Below are 22,799 nucleotides of genomic sequence, written 5' to 3'. Positions count from 1 at the left end.
AGACTGGGGGTTCCCGGGGGACCACCGTGGGGCTCTCGGGGCAGTCCTGCCTTAATGACGGAGAGACTCAGAAGTCAGATCTAATCCCAGGGAGGGAAAGCAGGGTGCCACAGCACCCTGAGTGCTGACTTGTGGTCCAGGTGTTTTCCATTCCATCGCCCTGCCCCTCTGGTGGCCTGTTCTGCCTGTCCTTCCACAGTGCCTGCCTGGCCAGCACCTCACGGTCCTCCCTCCGCGCCCCCTAGTGGCCAGAGCAGGTTTCACAGGACGAGGATCAGCTGACTCCAGGGGCTTTCCCAGTAGGCCTCGGAGAGGATGCGGCTTTTTTCTCCACATCTTACAGCACCCTAGCAATAGCTGGGCCCTTCCCCATCCCTCACCCCAATGTTTAAACCTTTACCTCTCCCTGAGCGCCACAGAGAACACAGGCCACAGAGGACACGCTGTTCCCCATCATCCAGAAATGGGTTTTATTCTCAGCCAAGAGACAGCAAGACCGGTAGTGGTCAGAGAACCACACAGCTGCCAGTACGGCACCCCCGTGTTCGAGGGGGGGTAGGGACGGGAGGGCGGCAGAGGGGGGCTGGCTGTCCACAGGCTGCGTACGACGGGGGCTCATCGGAGGTGGCACGCTTTGGAGGGGGATGTCAGGGTGACAGCGTTCCCTTGTAGTTGGGCCACAAGACTCCTCAAGGACAGCATGGTGATTGATTCCCGACACTAGAGGTGAGGCTTGGCCATATATGTGTGTGTGTGTGTGTGTATATATATATATATATATGTATATATATATATATATGAGTATTTATAGATATTTATAGAACTGGGCAGGAGCAAGACCACAGAGGGGCACAAGTTTCACCAACATCACGCCTGGATGTGTCAGCTCACCACTACAACAGACTAAGTCACAGATGAAGGGGAAGCTCTGGGGCCGGGTAGCCACTGTCAAGTCACAGAACAGCCGTCCAGGCAGGCTTGGAAAGGGAGGTCTCCGAGGAATAGGAGGGATCTGGTTAGAGGTCGAAGGGGGGCCTGGGGCTCTCAGGTCGGGATGGACTTGCCTGACCCGATCGGCTGGCAGTTGGAGAGAAAGCAAAGAGAGAACGGGAGAGAGAAAAGGGGGAGAGAGCTGGTAAGGCAAGGGCAGCCTAGCCCGGCAGTCAGGGGAGAGGAGGGGAGGGGCAGAAGACCCAGGTGTGGGCAAGGGTTCTGGAATAGAGAAGAGAGACGAGAAAGGGAAGGTAGAAGGGCAGGAGATGGGCAGGGGCCAGAGCCTCACGGGGGTCTGGGGTAAAGGCTGGGGCAGCGCCCACCCCTCCACACACGCTAGACTCTCACACACCACCAGGCAGTGCACCCACAGCTCCAGACACGTGCTCGGCCCCCTCTGGCTTCCCTCTTCTCTGGCCCCCTGTCTTTCAACCCACTGGCGCAGGGCCATCCCTAGCCTCAGGGAGTATGGGGCCGTGAGCCCCACGCGACAGCCACCAGGCCTGATGGAGGAACACACGAGAAAGAACACTGTTTGAACCAGGAGGGCAAAGCTAACAGAATGGCTGGAGGGAGCGCTAGAGGCCCCTCTGGGTGGGCAGAAAGCCCACGAGTCCTCTATAGGGACCCTGGGGAGGCAGGGAGGGCAGGCGGCCGGATGCCAGTGGCCACAGGCTTATAAGTCTAAGAGGGGAGCCTCAGCTGGTCGGGGGGCCGCAGGTCGCGTAGGTGAGGCTGGGCCCTTCCTGCTGGGGAAAAGCAGAAGAGCAAGAGTCAGCGCAGGCGTGGAGTGGCAGGCAGGCTTGCTGGGCGAGTTTGGGGCCCAGCTGGGGCGGAACTCAGAGAAGCTGGCTTGCCCAGGTCCGCAGACACCGTCATCCCCTTAGCGGAAAAGCGGAGGTCACCCCTAGGAGCAACAGGCCCAGGTGGATGAGCCTGCGGGCCGGCTACGGTGCTCCACCTGGGGCTGAGGACGCTGCCTTCAGTCCTGCACCAGCAGGAGTGACAGTACCGCGGAGGCAGGGGAAGGGGCGGTGTGACCTGCCTGGCCTGTGAGCTGTGCTCTGGGCTGATGGTGGGGGGGGACACTCAGGCTTTCCCAAATCATCAAATAACCAGAGCCTTCACCCCCAGCTGCTGCTCGCTTGCTGGCTCGATAAAGGAGGTGGGACTTTGACTTCCTCTGCCCTATCGTGGATTCGGTTTCCAGAGCTCCCAGGCTGGGAGCTGGCTGCCCTGCCCCCGCGGCAGGGCTCAGATCGGGGAGTGAGTGTGGCACCCCAGGGTGAGATCGCACCCCAGGGTGAGACGCCAAGGCCTCTGGGTGCCTGAGTCCAGCCAAGCTCCCTGCCCCTAACACCACGAACCATGAGCTCTGCGCTCTTTCTGACGCCTCCAGAGAGCACCCAGCTTTGCCTGCTTGGGTGCGGAGCCTGTCCCAAGACCTCCCCAGGCTCAGCCATGGAGGTCTTGGGCAGTGGCACTGAGTCCCGAGGCTCGCTGAGAAGGGAGGTGAGAGAGCCAGCTGGCAGCGAGGACAGAAAGAGGAAAGAATAAGTCTGGAGCTGCAGAAGGGAGAGGGAGGGGGCCTGCCTCTGAGGTCCCAGGTTCGCCCTGCAGTGTGGAGCTGGTGCAGCAGGGGGCAGACACACCGGTTCATGCAGCAGGTGGAGAGGCCTGTACCTACCGTGGCTGACGCTCCTCAGGGGTCACTGATAGTGATTCTGAAAGACAGCACGAAATCAACGTGGCAGTTCACGCTCACAGACGGGTCAGGCCTGGGGGTGGGGGGACACGCACACGCACACGCCCGGGCGTGCACACACATGCGGTGAGGCCCCACGGCCCCGCATGCACACGCTGACACACATGCCCACAAACAACACGCATACACCCCACCCCCCAACGCCCAGCAACCTCGCTGGCCGGCACGTGCAGCATGGATCTGGGGCATGCAGCCACTTGGCACACTGAAGCACACGCGGGGGCGGAGTCACAACACAGAAGCTCGCCCCCACACAGGAGGCATTTGCACCAGCTCCCTGCACACTCGTGCCTGGCGTGCTCAGAGGGCCACCTGCATTGCTCCAGAAGGGACAGGTCTTGCTTTCTTAGGGTCCAGCTGTCATGTCTCCACCCAAGAGCCTTCCATGGCTCCCTGCTGCTCACAGCACTGAGTCCCAAGTCAACCTCTTCTGTGGACTTTGAAGGTTCTCCTACCTGCCCCACCTTACCCAGGGCAAATTTGTTTTTCTTTTTTTTGGCCGTGCTGTGCACCATGCAGGATCTTAGCTCCCTGACTAGGGATCGAACCCGTGCCCCCGGCAGTGGAAGTGCAGAATCTTAACCACTGGAACCTCCAGGGAAGTCCCCAGGGCAACCTCTTCTTATTCTTCCTCATTCTACCTGCACTCTGCTCTGGCCAGCAGCTCTCAACGCATTCCGCACTCAACTTTTGCCCACCTGCTGCTCCTTACCCAAACGCCCTCCTGACTCCTCACCACCTGAGCCTTATCTCCATCAACCCTGGGATCTCACCGAAGTCAAGCTGCCTTGAAGCTCCCCAGACTGCTCTCTCCTCTGAGGCTGTGACTTCCCATGTGTCAGCCAGACTAGAGCGGAGCAGGTACCAGATCTCACAGTTCTCATGTCACACCTCAGCACAGGCCTGGACATGTCAAATACCCTTAAGAATCTGAACTCACATTGGAAGTTAGCAAATAGTTCCTATAGCCACTTTTGCAGTTAATGTGGCATCCCTATAGCCACTGCCTCCCCTGATCCCCACACCAACCCTGGGAGAAAGGCAGAATGTTAAATATCATTTGGTGGAAGGGAAACTGAGGCCCTGGAAGGGAAAGTGACTCGCCTAAAGGCCCACTCCAGTCCAGTGCCCCTGACCAACACCACGCTGCCTGCGTTACCCCATCTGCCTTGGCCGTCAGGTCACCATAGAGCAAGCCCCATCTCTGCTTCACTGTAGGTTCATGGAGGTTAGACCCATGGCCCTACCCTCCAGCCATCTGGAAACATAAATGGATATTATTGGTCTGATGTGTTCTTCCTCAGAGAACATGGCCAGTGGAAACAGGGCAGACTGAGTTAAATATCAGAGTGAGCTTCCTTGAAAGAGGGTCATGGATCAAGAAGGCAAAGGCAAGGGATGAAGTAGAACCCTTTTCCCTGGAGCTTTCTGGGAATGGGGCAGCCTCCACTCCTGCCCGCACACCCACCACGTTGGTCCAGGCCAGCTAGGGCCAGAGGCAAGGGGAAGGAAGGAAGCCATCAGGCTGTCCCATGGCTCCCAGGCCCCTTTCCCAGCTGCTCCACGTCCTACCGCATGCCTGGGTGCCATTCTTACACTCTCACATCCGTGTGCACGCCCACACACACATCACACACCTTGCTGGTCACACAGTCACAACCCTCGGGGACAGGTCCAAAGAGTCAGGACTGGGAAGTGCGGGCACCAGGGTAGCCCTGAGTTTAAGTGAATAAAATCTACCCATCCAGAGAGGATTTGGGTTCAGATCCTCAGACCTGAGGTAGGCTCACTAGGAGCTGGGAGACAGAAGTAGAGGACGGAATGGAGAACGGAGGAGAGCGGCTAGAAGGGGAAAGGAGAAGGGAGGCAACGCGTGGGAGAGAGAGAGTGAAAAAGGAGGGAAGCGCCATGCAAGTGCTGGAAAGAAGAGGGCAGGTGGGATGAGCCCCACGGCCCCCTCCCCAGAAACGACCACCTGCGGAACTCAGCGCTCCCTGGGGGCAGGCTCCGCCAGCCCTCGGCCACACCCCCGGTGGCTCTGGCACCCACGGTCCGAGTGACCCGGACAGAGAGGGCCGGCTCTGGCGACCTGGGCCGATGCTCCGGAATCCGGCCCCACCTCCCTCCCGGCCACGCCCGCCCGGCGGTCTCTGCCGCCGCTTTCAGCCCCTACTCACCTGGGGACCCCGGGCGGGGCGCGGTTGGGGCGCGAGGGCACCTGGGGGGGAGGACCGAAGGGGTCAGGGGAAGCCCCCGGCCTGGAGGGCACGGGGGGCGCCCCCCCTAGGGCGGACCCAGCAGGCGGAGGCCCAGGAGCAGGGCCCCGCGACCCGGGCCGGGCTGGGGGCACCGCGGGGGCTCGGCGCTGCGGTGTGGGGCTGGACGTGGGTGACCTGCGGGCGACAGGGAGCGAAGGACAAGGAGGGGAGAGAGATGAGCGGCTCCGCCCCACCGTGAGGCCCCGCCCCCAGCTGGGTGCCTGTCATGCCCATGCGCGCAAGCTCCGCCCCTCCGCGCCTTAGGTTTTCGCCGGAGTTTAAGCCCGCCCCCAGAGGCTCCAATGTTCCAGCTCCACCCCTCCCGGCAGCCAGCTTTCCACGGCAAGCCCCGCCCCGCGATAAGCCCCGCCCCGCGATAAGCCCCGCCCCTCGCTCCAGGTGGGAGCTATCCCGGTGACGCCGTCGCGTCACTGCCCGGTCTCGGCCCTCCTCCAGCGGGCCCCGGGCTGGGGGGCTTTGGGGCCGTGGGAGCCGGCCCTGGTACCTGCGTCCAGCCGGTACGCTCTGCACCTGCAGCCAGGAGTCGTCCACGGGCGGGGGCATGGGCGTGCTGACAGTGGTCGTGTTGATGTCGCCGATGATGCTGAGCGCCTCTTTCAGTGCGTGGTACATGCGCAGCATCTCGTCGCGCCGCTGCGCCTGCTCGGCCGACTCCTCCATCAGTGTGTTCTGGTCCCCGCACGAGTACAGGTTGGCCAGCAGCTCCGAGAAGATGAATTCCTTGGTCTGCGGGCGGGCAAAGAGAGGAGAGGGCTGGGACCTGACGCCTGTACCAATTTGCCCTCCCCGCCGGGCCCTACTAGCTCGGGGATGGGGCTCTGCCACTGCCTAAACTCAAGAGATCTCCCTTGCTTCCCCGCCTCCCCGCTTGCCCTTTTTCTCAGATGGTCCAGAGAAGAAAAGTGAACTGTTCAAGGTCATAGATCTAGGAGAACACTCAGGGCCTATTATGCACCAGGACACCTGGTTACTCAGCTTATTTCAGCCTCAGTTTCCTCATCTGTAAAATGGGGTAGTTACACCCTTTCCAAAGACTTGTATGCTCCAGTGGACCAAAATAAGGAAGACGACAGTTTAAAATTTTCTGAGCCCTTGAGTAGCAGGTGTGAATGTGTGCCTGGATCGGGTGAAATGTGAGTGTCTGTGTGTAGGGCATGGGTTAATGTTCTCCTTAAAAATTCCCAGATGTTACCTGGGCCAGGCTCTGGAACATTTGTGGAGAGATGCTGAGGTTTTTTATGCCGTAGGCCTGTGTCTCATTTATTCATCATCTAAATTTATGTTGAGCACCTACTACATGCCAGGCACTGTGTTGTTATGCACTTTATATTCATTTAATCCTCAACTCTATCATTATCCATATTTTACATATAAGAAAACAGAGGCTCAGAGAGGGTAGTTCGTTTGCTCAAAGTCACACAGGGTTGAGGCAAAGCCAGGATTCCAACACAGTTCTAATTCCCTTCAGGCCATGCTTTTTCACTAAGCCATGGGTGGAAGTGGTTCCGTGGGGTGTGTATCTCAAAACATGGTGTGGGAGATCTCAAAACATGGTCTGGGAGTTCTCAAAAGATGCATATTCCTAGCCCCTCCTGGAAAGCATTTAAGCATGCTTGGAACAACTTGGTTATGTGAATCTACAAAATAATATATGAAGCTCACATTACATTTCTATTGGATACCTCTGGCGTGGACCCATGCCTCCCTCCCCAGACTTGGTCCCACATGACTAGCCCGTGCCTACTCCAGGCCAACCTGGCCACCTGCCTCCCTGGTCCCACGAGAGCACCCGCCCCCCACGCGGTGGTGCACCCACATTGTTGATCATGAGGTGCATGATGGTCTTAGGCATGAGGTCCCGGACAGTCTTGTTGACGATGGCCATGTATGAGTCCACCAAGTTCCGGATGGTCTCCACCTGCCGCTCCAGCTGTGGGTCCATGGAGTGCATGAAGCTGTCTGAGCCATTCTCCTCCGTCTCACTGGCCTGCCATTGAGGACAGGGCATCAGGATGGCTAGGACCTCAAAGCCAGGTTCCAGGCATCCCCAGGGTCCCAGCCCCTTCAAGGATGCCTGGAACGCTAAGATACAGAGAGAAGCAACTGGCCTGTACACAAAGACACCAGCTCCCCCATAGCTCTGGGTCTCTGGGCTCTGTCCACCCCAGTGCCTCTCAGGACCCCAAACCCTCATTCAGCCTTATCTTGGCTCTGACTCTAGTACCTAGAATTTGCCTTACTTTCCCAGTCCATAAATTAGGAAAGGACATCTCCAAGGACCCTTCATGATTCTAAAGGCCTGGCCAGATCTGTCGCCAGGCTAGAGATGCCTGGCAGAAGATGAGAGAGGGACACACTCACTTTCTCTTTGTCCTGGGAGGCCCACACCAAAGCCATAGAGGTCACCACACCAGCATTGCCATCATCGCCGCCGCCACCAACGAGCACAGCCGTAGCAGACACACACAGGAAAAGAGGAGGGACTGAGTAAACCCAGGGCACTGCACCCCAACTGTAAGGCAACTCTAGACATTGTCACAGTGAAAGAGGGTAGAAAAGTGAAGGCAGTCAGAAGAAAGCATGATCATATGAAAGGGATGTCGGAAATGCCATCTGTGTCAGACAAAGAGTCATGTAAAACTGCACTGGAGAAGGATGGGAGGAAGGGTTAACTCTGATCCCACCCCAGAGCAGGTAGGGGGAGGATCCCTGCTATTTCTGAGCCCAATAAGAGCCGGAAAATATGGAATGGCTTGGCATCACTGTAGATGGCTTCCCCTGGAGCCCCTTATTTTAAGCAGCTTGCCCCTCCCCTACCTCCCCTGCCACTCACCCCAACACGCTCGGGGTACACGCCAGCTCTCAGGAAGGAGGCCTTCCAGCTATCCACCTCCTCCTGTGTCTCGCAGGCCAGTTCCAGCTGCCGATAATCCTTGTAGACGTTCCTGCAAGATGGGGCAGGTGGTGAGGGGAGATGGGGGGCAAAGCCCATTCACCTTGGTGGTTAAGGGCGTGCGTGGACTGGGGTCATCGTGCCTCTGGGCCAATCCTGGCTTTCTTACTTGCCAGCTGTGGCAAGTCCCTTCTTCTCTCCCAGCCTTAGTTTTCTCATCCGGAACATGGGTTAATAATAACAATTCCTGCCTTTTAGGGTCATTGAGAGGATTTAGTGAAATGAGCAGTAAAGTACTCTATTAGAAAGGGACTGAGCTCTCATGAAAGGGGCACCCATGACAGTGCAGCCCCTGGCTTAGATCTCAACCCCCATTGGCCCCCTCCCAGGCTTTCCCCTCTTGGCAGCTGTATTGAACCCTCATCTCTGAGTACGAGAAAGTCCACTAGAGTCAGCCCTGGGTTGGGAGGGGAGAGGCCTGGTACTGCCAGTAGCTCATGCAGGGCAGGTACTAACCGAGTGATTGCAGAAGGACAGGAGGGGAGGAAGGAGGGAGGGAGGGAGAGAGAGAGACGGAGAGGGAGGGAGGAAAGGCAGGAAGGAGAAAGGAAGGGGTGGCGGGAGGGAGGCCAGGAACGAGATCTGGACATGAGTGTAGCACAGATTAGAAACTCAACAAATATTTGTCAAGTGAATGACTTGCTGGGGAGCCCGGGCAGATCTCTCTGTCTTCTGGATCCGTGGGCCCGTCTTTACTCCCCAGGGCCCCGTGGGAGCAGGCAGGCGCACCTCTGCTCCGTGTTGAAGAGGGCAAAGATGTGCTTGCTGGACATGAAGCCCTTCTCCACGTCCCGCAGCTTCAGGTTGTCCACGGACAGCATGTATTTCTTCTCTTTCTCCTGGGGGAGAGGGAGGAGCGATGGGTGAGGTTGGTGCTGTCTGTGCTACGCCTCACTCCCTAAGGATGCTCCATGTTGCGGCGCGGGGGGACCTGGGGCTGTAGACCACCAGCCCCCTTGCACTGCGTGGGCGCTGTCTGATGAAAGCCTGGCCACAGGGCCCCGGGTCTGCTGGGCACCTCGGCTCCCCACGGCGTTCAAGCCCTTCCCACCGCCTCCGCATCCATGCCAGAGCTCAAGAGCCTGGGGTGGCGAGGCTGAGCTTGGCTCCCACATCCCGCCCCAAGCCAGCCCTGGACGCAAGCCAGGCCAGCCCCAGCCAGGGACCCCGCACTCGGCCTCTCTTGCCGCCAGCCTGGCCGATGGGGCCTGCTCTGGATAAGCCTCTGACTTCATTTCCTGACTGGAGAGACGGGGAAGGGGGGCGGCCACCAGGCCTGGCAGCTTCAAAGGGCTGGCTCAGCCCACTCCCCACAGCTGCCCATGTGTTAGCGATCAGGCACACGGCACAAGCCTGGAGATGGTGAGTGTGCGTGTGCAACGTGTGTGGTTGTATGTCTGTGCAAACATGTGCATGTCTGAGCACGTGTGCTCTCACCACCGTGCGTGTGCCCATGTGTCCCTGTGTGTGCACGAGGGCGCCTGAGGAGGTGCCAGCCCGGCTGTGTGTGCGTGTGAGCATGTGTGTGTGTGTGGCAACTGTAAGTGTCCATATGTCTGCGTGAATGTACCTGCGGGACCTGCGCTGTGGGTGCACGTACTTACGTGCATAGAGTTTTCGTAATGGGCTGAGTCTGTGTGGTTTATCTGTATCGTCTGGGAGGAGTTACGCTTATCTGTGGATGGCATGTGGGTGCCAGGCCTGTGTGCACATGTGTGTACGTCTGGTGGGGGCTGACACGTGACTGTAGGCTCCTGTGTCCTACAGACAGAGGGGAGGAGCTCAGGGATCTTCGGAGGAGGTACCCCAGGATGGGGCTCTGGGAGGAGGGGAGGGGTTTCTGCTGCCTGTACCCCACTAGTCAACCCAACACCACAGGGCCCACACCCGGGGGCCCGGGCTGGGGTGACTGTGTGGGTTTGGAGGACTCGGGGCTTGGGCATGAGCCTCGCCACGGATCTCGGGTCGGGGGCTGGGTTTCGGAGGACCCTGCTCCACGTCCTGGCGTCATCCTGCCCACCTCTCTCTGCCCCCCGCACCCCCCTGGCCCGTCCAGCCACATAAAGCCCTCTTTATGCCAGGCGGGTGGCCGGGAGCCCCAGAGGGCGGCTGGGGGAGGAGAGGAGGAAGTTGCACACGCGGCCAGGGAACATCTGGAAGCATTCGAGGGAGGCCCCGCCGCCACCCGCCCTGCGCTCTGCTCTGGGGTTGGACACTAGGTAGGAGCAGCCCCCTCCTCCCCGCAGGCCGGCCCGTCCCCAGGCCCCTCCTCCCCAGCCAGAGCTCCCGCTCACCCCTGCCACGTCAAAGGAGGCAGAAGGGGAGTCAGAGCAGAGAGGGGACCCCGGGCTGGCTGGGCTGGGCTGGGGACCTTGCATCTCCAGGACATGGGGCTGAAGCTCTCACCCGACGGACAGACACTGCAGCCTGGATGGATCAGAGGACACCTCCACTCCGTCTACCCAGTGTTTAGACTATCTGTTCAGGACTTCCAAATTGTACAGTAGTCTGCACATTGGTTAGGCTGGGCTGGGTTAGACCCTCGGCACCGCCGCCGGAGAGCTGGAGCGGCCCCCGCGCGCCATCCCAGAACTGGAGCCTGGAGCCGGGGCAGGGGGCTTGGGGGGCACAGGGTGGGCTGGGAGGAGGCAACAGGGATGGGGGCGCCACCATGCTGTGGGACGGGGTGGGGTTGCTGATGGGTGGCGGAGGAAGAGTGAGAAGATGGGGGGTCAGTGAGGGCTGGGGATGTGGGCGGCTGCCTGTCTGCCCAGAGGATCACCCAAGTCCCAAAGACCAGACGGTTGGTGGCTGGGTGGAGAAGGGGGACAGATCACCCTCCGCCCAGCCCGGACCACCTCCCTGTCCCCAGCTGTTTTAGGGCAGAAAGATCCACTCACAACCCCACACACACACGCAACTTTACCTCGGCACGAACACACCTACAACTCGGAGACATACATCCCCACACTCGAATTTTAAACCACACATCCGTGTCCCAAGCACACACAAGTGCATGCACACACATGCGCACACAGACGCACACACCCGCTCACAATGGAACACCAGCCCTCTCCCATCCTTACATCCCCAACACGTACAATACATATCCTCAAACGTGCCACACGCACGCCCTCCCTCCTCAAGTCCACTCGCCACACATACACACAGATGCTTACACACCGGGCACGGGCACACACGCCTCAGGCACACATGGTCTGCCCCCAAACACACATGCAAACCCTCAAACACCGAACACGCCCTGAAGCTTATACCCCAGACCCTCTCCTGTCAAACACCCACACCCCATGTCCACAAGCCTCACACACACCCTCACCTCCCAGCACTCACTGCCCAGCCCTCCCCCACCCACACGTACACTCAACGCCGGGGTCACACTCGACTCAACTCAAATGTACACACGAAGTTCCACAGAGACCAGCCCCCCGATACACACACACACACACACACACACACACACACACACACACAAGGACGGGGGCCCTGCTCAGATATACTCCCTCCTCCCCCCAGTGTAGCCCATCTCTAGACCCCAGCCCCAGTCACACTGTCCCCTGGCCCTGTGCAAGGAACCTCAACACAGGAGCCCAAGGAATGGTGGGGCACGGGCACTTCTAGGAAGGTTGCCCAGGCGGTAGAGCAGGAAGCGGTCCCCACACCCGTGCCCCGCACAGCCTCACGCTCCACCCTTCGAGGGGCCCCATGCTCTGGGAGAGGCCAGGGTTGGGGTAATGAGGTCCAGATGGCTTGGCGCCCCCGCCGGTGACGACAGAGGGCCCCGCCCAAAGTGAGGAGGGGGGCCCTGCCTGGGGAGACTTGGAGGGGGCAGGGATCAAGGAGGGGGGCTTGGAGAGCGAAATCAGAGGCCACTGCCCCAGGCTCTGCTCCCCCATGGAGAGCACCTTCGCCTTCAACAGACCCCTCAGGAAGAAGGGGGTCCCTCCCCCCACTCCTTGGCCAGCTGGAGTTCATTACCACAAGCCCCCTCCCCCCAGCCCTCCCTGCTCTCTCTGGTCACCTCTGGAATCCAGATGTGGAAGCCAAAGGGACTCGTTCTTAAAGGAGACCAGCAGCAGGGAAGGGGGGTGGCTGGGCTTCTCTGTGCCCAGTGGGCAGGGAGGGGTTTGGGGTGGTGCCTCTGTGGGGCCCCATCGCTCCTCGCCCCTCTGGCTGGAGGCACCCTGGGCATCCCCCTCGGACTGCTGGGGGCTGGGGGGCTGGGATGCAGGGGTTAACAGCGTGTCTGGCAGCTGGACTCGTGTGTGTCATGGGCCTGTGGAGGCCATGGAGTAGGAGGCACGCCCTGGAGCAAGAAAACAGGAAGGCTGCGGGGCTGGTGGGGTCAGGGAGGGATGCCCAGAACCTCTGCCACCCCAGGGCGCTGAGCCCCAAGCTCCCCAGTCCTGCCAAGCCCTCTTCTCCATCCAGCCTGGATGAGCCCCCAGGATTGCCTGCCTCTGGTCCTGACCTCCCACCTCCACCCAGAGGTCTTTGATGAGAGTTTTAAATCCCCCTTTTGGGTGGTTCAGTCCACTCCAAGCCTGTGGTAGGGTCTCAGCCTGCCTCTGGCCACCAGCCAAACCCCTTGATGACCAGTGGCCCTTTACTTACCTCGTCATCCTTGTACCAGGACAGATTCTCGGCGGTCAGCACAAACCAATACTCCTTGGAGCCCCCCTTCATGATACCGATGTTGTTGATGGTCAGCCAGCCCTTCCGGATGACCTGGAGGGTGGGGGGGTGCAGGAAGTCAGTGGACAGAGGCCAGGATTCCCCATGGAGGATGGGGTGGGCAAAGAGAGACCCTCAAAAGCTCACCCCTCCCCCAGCTCTTCAAGGCCTGGCTGGTCAGAGAGGGTGGGGGCCAGACCTGCCCTGGTTTGAACCACAAGTGAACAGAGAGGAAGACAGAGGAAGGCAGAGGTCAGCTCAGGATAAAGAGCCTTCTGACAGAGCCATCTGAGTAGGGGACTGGTGGCTTTGGTAGGGGACGAGCTCCCCACTGCTAAAAAGTGTGCAAGCAGAGTTTAGGTGGCTGATTGGGCAAGATAACTCTGAGTATCTTTTCAGGTTAACAGTCAGTTTATTCAAAGACTTTTTCTGACCTCAGGGACTTTGCACGTGCTTCTGTTGACTCTGCCTAGAAAGCACTTCCTCCTGTTGGCCTGGCAAATCCTACTCATCCTCTGGGTATGAGCTCAGAAGTCACATTCTCAGGCAGACTCTCCCCGGCCCCCCATATAAGTCAGGACCCCTAGTATAATCTCTCATCACTCCCTTAAGCTTTCTTCTATGACGATGACTGGAATTTTGAATTTGCGTGCGTGTGTGTGATTATCTGTTGATGTCAGTCTGTCTTGCTAAATTGTGAACTCTCTCCCTCACTGGTGTATCCCAGCACTTGGCAGAGTGCTAGGCAAACAGTAAGTTATCAATAAATATTTGTGGCATGAATACATGAATGCTGTGAGAGTAGGGTTCTAAGAGTCTTTGCCTCCAAGCCCTAGGACAGGGGTGCGGTGGTAGAGCACAGACGCGGCGGGGAGGAGCTGAGCACAAATTGTCCAGACTCCTCTTCCCTGGAGAAGCCCAGAGTAACAGGCAAAGGTCTCTTTTCACAGCAGGAAGCAGCTGCTCTGGGACTGTCCTGAGCGACTGACGCAGATTAGGGCCTGTGGATTCTGCTCCAAGGGCAGGGACACTGACCAGACCCCGGTGGTGGGACAGACTGAGGGGACAAGGGAGCTACTTCTGCTCCCTCCCCCAGCCCTGGCCTCCCTAGCTTCTCCCCTGAGCATCCGGAGAAGACTGAGCAGCCTGGGGCTGGCAGGAAAGCCCTCTGGGGTCAAGCCTGCATCTAAGGCCCTCAAAGCGCCCCCCCCCGCCCCCCGCCCCCACTCCCAGCCCTCCTTAAACCTCTCTGGCTTCCCTGAGAACCTTGCGGAGAACCCAAGTCACACAGCGGATCACAGCTAGTAGCTGCCTTAGTCAGTAACAGGGATGTGGTAGCCAAGTGCCTCATGACCACCGTCCCACCCTGTCCCGGTCTGGAGAGGATCCCCTCAGCATCTTGTCACTGTCTTTGGAATTGAGTCTGAATGCCACTCCCTGGCCCTCCATCTCCCCAGTCTGACCAACAGACCTCTCCACCCTGCTCCCGCCCTGACTCCTGTCCTCCCTCGGCCACCCCCAGCTCTGCCCTCCTCCCTGCTCACCCAAAACCCCCTTCCAGAGCCCCAGCACCAGGGACCTCCTGTTCCCCCCACTTCCACCCTGCCTGGGGCCTGACTACAAGCACAGGCTTCCAAGGGGCAGGGCCAGAGTCTGACTCCTGTCCAGGGGCCAGCACAGTACAGGCACCAGTGAGTGTTTGCTGAACCGCATTGCCCTGGGATATTGCATTCATTAGCTCCTTCATTCTATTTAGCACCTACTGTGTGCCAGGCACTGCACTGGGGGCTGAGGATTTACTGGTGAACAGGACAGACCCAGCCCTTCCCCTTATAGGGTTCAAGAGGGAAATGATATGATGCCAGTAATCACACAAACACCTATATTATCACAAAGAAACTACAGCTTCTGGAAGAGCTCAAACTCTATGGCTGGTGGTACAACCGGGGCTGAGAAGTGATGTTTCAGCAGAGATCTGAAGGACAGAATAGGTAAGGAGGCACTGGTATCTTGACACTTCATTCACTCTTTACTCAACTCTCTGGTAGAGATGCCAGCTTAAAAACATTCTCTCTCATCCACCCGTCCATCTATCCAACCATCCATCCATCCATCCATCCATCCGACCGATATTTAAAGAGCCCCTACTCAGTGCCAGGCCCCTGCCAGGCATTTTCACCCACCCCAGCCCACATGGTCTACCTCTGGCTGAAGTAGATGCTTAGTTCATGCGCAGTGATGGACAGATTGGTGGGACTCTGTGTGTGGCTAGACCCTGCCTCTGGCCTGAGCGCATATGTGGACACCCATGGGCTGGTGTGTGCAAACCAAAGGGTGCCCTCTTGACCCCTGCACATCCCCACTACAAATGGGTCCCCTCCTCCCCCTCACTACACAAACCAAGAGCCCCAGTCCTGGTACTCACCAGAATCTCATCCTGCAAAGAGGTAACCATAGCAACCACGAGAAGCACCGGGAGAGAGGAGAGAGGGTTACTGATGCAGAGTGGGAGGCTTGTGGCTGGCATCTGACAGGCTCTCTGGCCCCTGTGGGACCCTTCCCCTCGGGGGAGGGGGATCTCAGAGCTTGGCGTCCATCCGGCACCCTCCATCCCTCCGGCTGGGGCACTGGAGTTCACTCACCTGGTTCCCTGAAGCCTTCTTCTTGTTCATCTGGTTGCTCCTCTGCTGAGCACTAATGAGGAGAGAAAGAAGAGTCCCAGAAACTTCTCTCAAGAGGCCCGGCTTCATTGCTACTGCTCAGTGGGCACCAGACCCAGAGGCTTAACCCAACAGGCCTGGGTCCTACACACACATACACACACAGTCACACGAGGTGTCACCTTCTCTGACCAGGGAGCACTCACTTGGCAAAGCCTATGAAGTCCTCATGGTTGGTATTCATGTAAGCCAGTTCAATATCGATGAGGAGCATGACCTTCAAGGATACACAGGTCAGCAGTAAAGTGGAAAAGATACCACAGAGTTTCAAAATGCATGAAAAGCTGGGAGAAGCATACTTGCAGCATGTATAGAGTCCATAATAAATCAATGTATAAGCCACAATAAATAAATGTATCCATAATAAACAAAGAATTCCTATAAATCAATAAGTGGAAGACAAGAAACACAAATCAAAATAGTCCAAGAACATGAATGGGTAACCCATAGAAGAAATGCATACAACCAATAAGGATATGTAAAAAATGCTCCCTCTCATTGATAAAGAAATGTAAGTTAAAGTGAGACCCCTTTTTAACTTATCAAATTAATAATAAATATTGATAATGACCAGTGTGGGCACAACTGTGGGAAGACAGATTCTCTCACATGCCATTGGTGGAACTGTAAATTAGTATCACCTTCTTGGAGGGCAGTTTGGCAATATTTGACAACATTAAAATGCACATATTCACTTCTAGAACTATATCTCACAGATAAGCTCCTTGAGTGAGCAAAGATACATGTACCAGGGTGTTCAGTCTGGTGTGGTGCGTTGCAGAGAAAAACTGGGAACAAGCCAATGGCTATCAGAAGGTGAAATAGATTATGGTATCCTCTAAACTAAAAGGCACTCTACAGCTGTTCAGAAGAATGAGGATAACGTCCAGATTCTGGCATGGGAAAATCCCCTTTGCAAATAATTAAGAGTGATGGGATTTGTGACCAAATTGTGATGGGGGTGACATTCCTGATGCTCACTGCCGGGTTCAGACCCGGGCCCTGCTGCTTCCTGTGAGTTTGTCCTCACCGAGCTTCAAATTCCACAAATGAAGGGTTTCAGCCTCACAGGAGTGGTGAAGACACGGTGAGAGGAGGAAGGTCATGGGTCTGACCTGTAATAGGTGCTCAACAGATGTTAGCTACAATTATCTTCAGAGAAAAAAAGGCAAGACACACCGCAGGACTGTGATTCTTTAAGAGTAAGAGGAAATCTGGAATCTGTATGTGCCTAGGGAAAATGTCTGGAAGGAGACACACCACACTTTTAATAATGTTTCTTTTATGGGAGACTGCGGGCGGGGAAGCGTGAATGGAGGAACACTTACTCGTAAGTTAATGACTTCTATACTGATTGAATATTTTATTGAGTATTTCTCATTTTGTCATTAAAAAGAGACCAGTGAGGATTTAGAAACACAACATCGGCAACAAAAATGTGAGTGATTAGGGACAGCACCATTGTGGAGAAGGGGTGTATGAGGATGGAAGCTGGGAATTGGGAGCCAGAGGTGGGTATAGACAGAAGATGACAGGGAGATGGCCAAGGGAAAAGGACTCGCCTGTGAGCTTTGTGAGAGCCATGAGGGAGCCTGCTCACCTCTGCCCCTCCCAGCTCAGAGGAGCATTCAGGGAATATGCTTCTTATTGAATGAACGAATGAATGAATGAATGAAAGAATATTTGATAAATGACTACATAAAAGGAAGGGAGGGCGCCTATGAGGGGTGTATGGTGACCCAGAGAAACAGCAAAGAGAGAGAGAGAGGCCCCAAGTGAGATGACCAGAGTATAGATAGTTGAGAAGCAGATGGTGGGATTGTGAAATGGAGCGGCTTCTCTAGAAAACTGTATGGCAGGTCCTCAAAAAGTTAAACATAGAATTACCATATGATCCAGCGATTCCATTTCTGGAAATATACCCTAAAGATTTAAAAGCAAGCTCTCAAAGAGATATTTGTGCACCTGTGTTCATAGCAGCATTATTCACAATAGCCCAAAAGTGGGAAAAAACGGATAAACAAAATGTGGTCTATTCATACAATGGAATATTATTCAGCCTTAAAAAGGAAAGATATTCTGACACGTGCTACAACGTGGATGAAGCTTGCGAACATTATGCTAAGTGAAGTTAGCCAGAAACAGAAGGACAAATGTATGCTTCCACTTATATGAGGTACCTAGAGTCATCAACTTCATAGAAACAGAAAGGAGAATGGTGGTTGCCAGGGGCTGGGAGGAAGGGGGAATGGGTGTCATTTTTTTGGGTTTGTTTTTGGCTGCACTGTGGGGCATGTGGGATCTTTGTTCCCCAACCAGGATTGAACCCGCACCCCCTGCATTGGGAGCGTGCAGTCTTAACCATTGGACCACCAGGGAAGTCCCTAGGAGTCACTGTTTAAGGGGGACAGAGTTTCATTTTAGGAAGATGAAAAGGTCTGAAGATGGCTGGTGGTGATGGTTGCACAGCAATCTGAATGTACTTAATACCACTGAACTGCACAATTTAAAGCGGTTAAAATAGTAAAATTTATGTTATGTATATATTTTCTCACAACAAAAGAGAGAGCAAGAGAGAAGCAGAAAGTTAATACAAGGAGAGAAAGTATAAGAGAGACTGAGACAGAAGAGACAAAGTGGGAAGAAGGAGGTGAGCCCAAGGGCAGGAGTGAAAGGTGAGGGAAGAGGGGGTGGTGCGTGGGCTCACCTGCTCCTTGGTGCGACCCTCGCGCTCCCGGATGTGGGTGGTCACGATGCGCTCCATCTCCTCCCGCAGCCGGGGGTACTGCTGGAGCTGCGGCGGGGGGGCAGGGGAGAGAGCCACGTACACTGGGGGCACGGGTAGGGGGCACCCAAACCCCACCAGAATCCAGGGCCGTGGGGTGGGAGGGACACACAGAATGCCCCACACCTGGGGGCCCAGGAAGCTGATGGCACCCAGCCACAGCCACCCCTTTCCCCCAATTGTGGGTTCCAAATGGCAAGTCAAGGGTCTTCCCAGTCCCGGGCCCTCTTCACTAGCCTACCTGGGCAACTTCACGGGGGCCGGCAGTTCCCATGAGCACAAATGCCTTGGGAATCAGCCTGGTCCTCGGCCGCCATCTTGGTGGCAGCCATCTTGGAAAAAGACCTATTCGATTGAGGCCTCTGTTTGGGGCGCTGTTAGCGCCCCAAACTTTCACTGATCCTCAGGGCTACCCCTTGCCTCCTCAAAGGCTTGGAGGCACAGTCAGGTGGGGAATCAGGCAGGTAACAGCCCGCAGATTACGATCCAGGGAGAATCTGGGGAGGGCAGGGCCCGAGGTGCCAGGTGGCCTCCTGAGTCAGGCTGGGGACAGGCAGTGCTCCTTGTCAGAGCTGGGGGAGGGGAGCAGGGGAAGACCAGCAGCTACACAAAGGACATGCAGGAGGCACAGGCATGCGAGGGCATTGGGGGTGGGGTGGGCATGCGGAGTGGGAGTGCCAGCAGCATGAGCAGTACCCTGCGGGGGCCCTCTTGGTCGAATCCACCCGGCTTTGCCTCCCTTTGCATGCCCTGTCCCGGCACCGCTAACCCGACACATCTGCCTGGCTCAGAGCTGGCCGGCCAGCCTGTCTCTACCCCACTCCTCTGGGGGTAGAAGCTCAGCAGCACCCTTCTACCCACCCCCCACCCCCCGCAGTTTTTATCAACTGAGGCCAAAGGGAAGTTGCTCCAAACCCTTCCCCCCTGCCTGTGGACTCTGCCTTCAGCTCAGCCAGGCTCTGGACAAAACCCGGGTTGACTCCTTCTTCAGGACTCTGTTGAATATCGTGTCTTCCAGAGAGCCTACTGTGACCACCTCCATGTGCCCCATCCCTCTCCACCCCACTTCCCTCCCCAAACTGGACTGTAATTGCCCTGAAGGTAGGGCCCAGGGCTGGGCACACTGCCAGTGCCCAAAGAGGGCACGTTGAAAGAATGAGGGAATGAATGAAGGATGGAAGTCTTTGCCCTCCTTGCCAGGGTGAGCAGACATGGGCTCCTCTGCCCTCTGGCTCATGAACCGGCAGCTCCTTGGAGAGGGGGACTCGCTGAGCTGCTGATGGTGGGAGTCTATCCAAGGGGACTTCCTCCTCTGCCATGGAGGGGCCCAGGCTGGGCAAAGCTAGACCCACACCTTGTCCCTCTTCCTATCCTGGGTCAGGCCCCGCAGGTGGATCCCCCTATGTGGGAAGAGAGCTGGAGGTTAGCGTGCCTGGGTCACAGGTAGTGATTCTGAGGGCAAGATGGAGGCCAAGGGGATGGCGTGGGGGAGGGGTGGGGGGCATCAGGAGAGGCAGGAGGATGGGGGAGAGAGCAGCGCCCTGGATGCCAGCCCAGGAGAGGCAGACTTGAGAGATGCCACATCCTCCCCACTCCCCCCTGACTGTTCCGTGGCTCTGCCAAGGGTGTGGCTCATGTGGCCAAGCTCAGGGGACCTGGAAGAGAGGCAGCCTGAGAGGCGGGGCTTAGAAACAGCACTGGCTGGAGGGACCCAGTGGACCCTTCTGCACCGAGAGGCTCAGGGATAGGCCATCACTCCTTCTCACGATCCCCGAGTTGGGGTAGATTTGGGACCGAGTCACGGCCACCAGCAAAGCCTCCTCTGAGACGGTCCCAAGTGCTCCCTCCCTGGGTGGCGTCGCGGGAGGGGCAAGGAGGGAGGAGGAGGGAGCAATTTGCCAAAGAGCATGACCAGTTCTCCCACTAACGGCCTGGATATTACATTTGTCAAGTTTTCCATGTGTCACAAATGACAGGGCAGCCTCAGCCCCTTTGAGAAGTTCTGTTCCCTTTGAGCATCTTTTTCCATTCTGGCTGCCTCTGAGCATTTCCAGAACTTTCAGCCAGTTTTTAAAATGGAACTTTTCTCTCTCAGGTCTTGGCTAAGTGGGGCAGTCAGCCTGGAGCCCACTGTTTAGTGGTCAGGAATGCAGGCCCTGGAGCCACCATGGCTCTGGGTTCAAAGCCAGCCCCCTACCCTGCTGACCTTCCTTGGGAAAGTGCTTGGACCCCTCTGAGCCTCAGTTTCTCCATGTGTGAAATGAGGTAATAATGGCACCTTCCCTCTTAGGGTTGTTGAGAGGACTGAGAAGCACACCCTGTGCTGGACATTAAACTCCAGATTTCATCCAGAGATGAAACTCTAATCCCAGCAGGGCTAGGAATAATCAGCAGGGGTGGCTTGCTAAATTTAGAAGATTTGGGGAGGGAAAAAAAAAGAGGAAGATGGGTGAATTTTGCTATGTAAACAAAAAACTACTATGCATTAAATCAATTAAAAGGCAATTTTTTAAAGAAATAATTTATAAGCTTTCCCTTCTAAAGTTTTTGTTGGTCAATTTTTCTCCTTACAAAAATTTACTGACTCACTGTAAGAAATCTGAATATGACAAAAGTTTGTGAAGTAGAAATGAAAAAATTCCTGTGTTCTTTGCCTTCTTAAAATAATGGTTAGTAACTATGCCTTTGGAATTTTATCACTTATGTAGATTATTATATTATATATATTTATCATTTATATATATTACTTTCCCCCCCAAATTCTATACGTTCGTCTCCGAAACCTGCTTTTCCCCCCACAGTACATTGTGGAAGGACACGTGAATGGAAATAAATATCCCTTGCCCTTTTAACAACTATAGTCTTTCATTGTCTGTGTGATACCATAGTCAATCCCCTCTTGATGGACATCTGGGTTGTTTCCAAAATATTACCATTTACCCTAATTAGTGCTTTTTTGGAAGGCAATTCAGCAAAGTGTTCCACAGTTTTTAAATATTTATATCTAGTAATCAGTCTTCTAGGAATCTATCCTAAGGAAATAATCCTAGAGAAAGAAAAATAAAATTCTTTATACACAAAGATGTCCATTGCCAGGGTATTTATAATATTGAAAAACTAGAGACTGTTTCAGTGTTCACCAATAAGAAAATGGTTAAGTAAACCGTGATAAATCTATTCAATAGAATATTATGCAATCATTAAAAATGTTCACATAGGGACTTCCCTGGTGGGCCAGTGGTTAAGAATCCACCTGCCAATGCAGGCGACACGGGTTCGAGCCCTGGTCCCGGAAGATCCCACATGCCGCGGAGCAACTAAGCCCATGCGCCACAACTACTGAGCCTGTGCTCTAGAGCCGGTGAGCCACAACTACTGAGCCCATGCACTGCAACTACTGAAGGGTGCGTGCCTAGAACCCGTGATCCGCAACAAGAGAAGCCACTGCAATGAGAAGCCCGCGCACTGCAACGGAGAGTAGCCTCTGCTCGCCGCAACTAGAGAAAGCCTGCACGCAGCAACGAAGACCCAACGCAGCCAAAAATTAAATAAATAAATAAATAAATAAATTTATTTAAAAAAATGTTCACATAGACTATGTAATAACACCCACCAAAACGTATGTTATTAAGAGAAAAAGCAGGATACTAATATATTCACAGTGTAAATACCTAACAAAGTAAATAAACCTATGTATAGAAAAAAGAGTTTGGAGGAATAAATTGGTGAAAACTCTTTGGAGAGCAAATCTTGCAGAAGTTACCAAAACTGTGAGTGCTCACATCCATTGACTAGGCAATTCTATGCTAGAAATTTGCTCTAAAGAAATGACAGGATAAGTACTACAAATATATTTATAAGGCTATTCACTGCAGCACTGTTTGTAAAAGAAAAGAAAAAGTGGAAACAACCTAAATGTCTGTCAATAGGATATTGAATACATAAATCATGTCATATTTCTACAGTGGAATACAATTCAGCTGTTCAAGGGCATGATCTTTACGTAGCTACTACAAGGATTCCACTCCACATTGCTCAGTAAAAAAGAAGAGTTCACTATCAGTGTGGTCAGTGTGATCCCTTTTAGGTTAAAACCGGTGCATATTTGTAATTAGTTAGGAAGGGTGTGCAGCTAGCAGTCTTTATCTCTAGGGCTGTGAGCTTATAGGGACTTTTGCTTTCTCTGTGCAGTTTGAATATTTTGATAACAATCATGTATGATCAGAACAAAATCAATACCGATAATTTCATTTTTTAAAAAAAGGAGTGTATTTGCAGGAAATGTACAAAAATCTCAGTGTGGCTCTTGGAAAGGGAGTGTTGTTGCCTCCTTTTCACTCTTGGGCATTTTCCAAATTTTCTCTAATTGAGAGTGTGTTCCTTTCAAAATGAAAACCCAAAATTTTTAAAAATTTAGATACATTTTGTGTTCTTTTGTAAAGAGATTTGAGGCAGCTTAAAATAAACTCGGTATTTTTTAGTTTAACAAAAGTTAAGATTGCATTGCTTAGTATTCATGATGCAGTGGGACCATGATTTAGATATCATGATATATACTATGCAAGGGAAAGTCCAGCCCAGATTTGATTCCACCTGGATCAGGCACTGAGTG

General features: G+C 54.9%; 1 protein-coding gene across 13 annotated transcripts in view; it reads right to left on the bottom strand.

The window, feature by feature from the left end:
* Positions 1–744: 744 nt before the first annotated feature.
* The window catches only part of DNM1 (dynamin 1), a 44,890-nt gene continuing 22,835 nt past the window's right edge, over positions 745–22,799 (bottom strand). The window contains exons 11-22 of one of the 13 annotated variants that reach the window (XR_012332684.1): positions 18,110–18,196; positions 15,549–15,619; positions 15,325–15,376; positions 15,108–15,119; positions 12,623–12,736; positions 8,720–8,829; positions 7,871–7,982; positions 6,854–7,024; positions 5,548–5,763; positions 4,936–5,151; positions 2,681–2,717; positions 745–1,739 (exon numbers count right to left, since the gene is read on the bottom strand). Coding sequence is in view for 9 of the 13 variants with exons in the window: in XM_033858724.2 (XP_033714615.1) it covers positions 1,017–1,077; positions 4,936–5,151; positions 5,522–5,763; positions 6,854–7,024; positions 7,399–7,410; positions 7,871–7,982; positions 8,720–8,829; positions 12,623–12,736; positions 15,108–15,119; positions 15,325–15,376; positions 15,549–15,619; positions 18,110–18,196 (1,260 nt within the window). In the remaining 4 variants the exon portion in view is untranslated. Of the gene's footprint in view, positions 2,718–3,562; positions 3,565–4,935; positions 5,152–5,521; positions 5,764–6,853; positions 7,025–7,398; positions 7,411–7,870; positions 7,983–8,719; positions 8,830–12,622; positions 12,737–15,107; positions 15,120–15,324; positions 15,377–15,548; positions 15,620–18,109; positions 18,197–22,799 lie in introns of all 13 variants that reach the window. The other 12 variants (XM_033858723.2, XM_033858724.2, XM_073806670.1 and 9 more) reach the window with 12 other exon arrangements.

The sequence above is a fragment of the Tursiops truncatus genome, chromosome 6 (genome assembly GCF_011762595.2).
Source record: "Tursiops truncatus isolate mTurTru1 chromosome 6, mTurTru1.mat.Y, whole genome shotgun sequence".
Lineage (NCBI taxonomy): Eukaryota > Metazoa > Chordata > Mammalia > Artiodactyla > Delphinidae > Tursiops > Tursiops truncatus.
The sequence above is the reverse complement of the archived record's forward strand: the minus strand, read 5'-3'. Positions and strand labels throughout refer to the sequence as shown.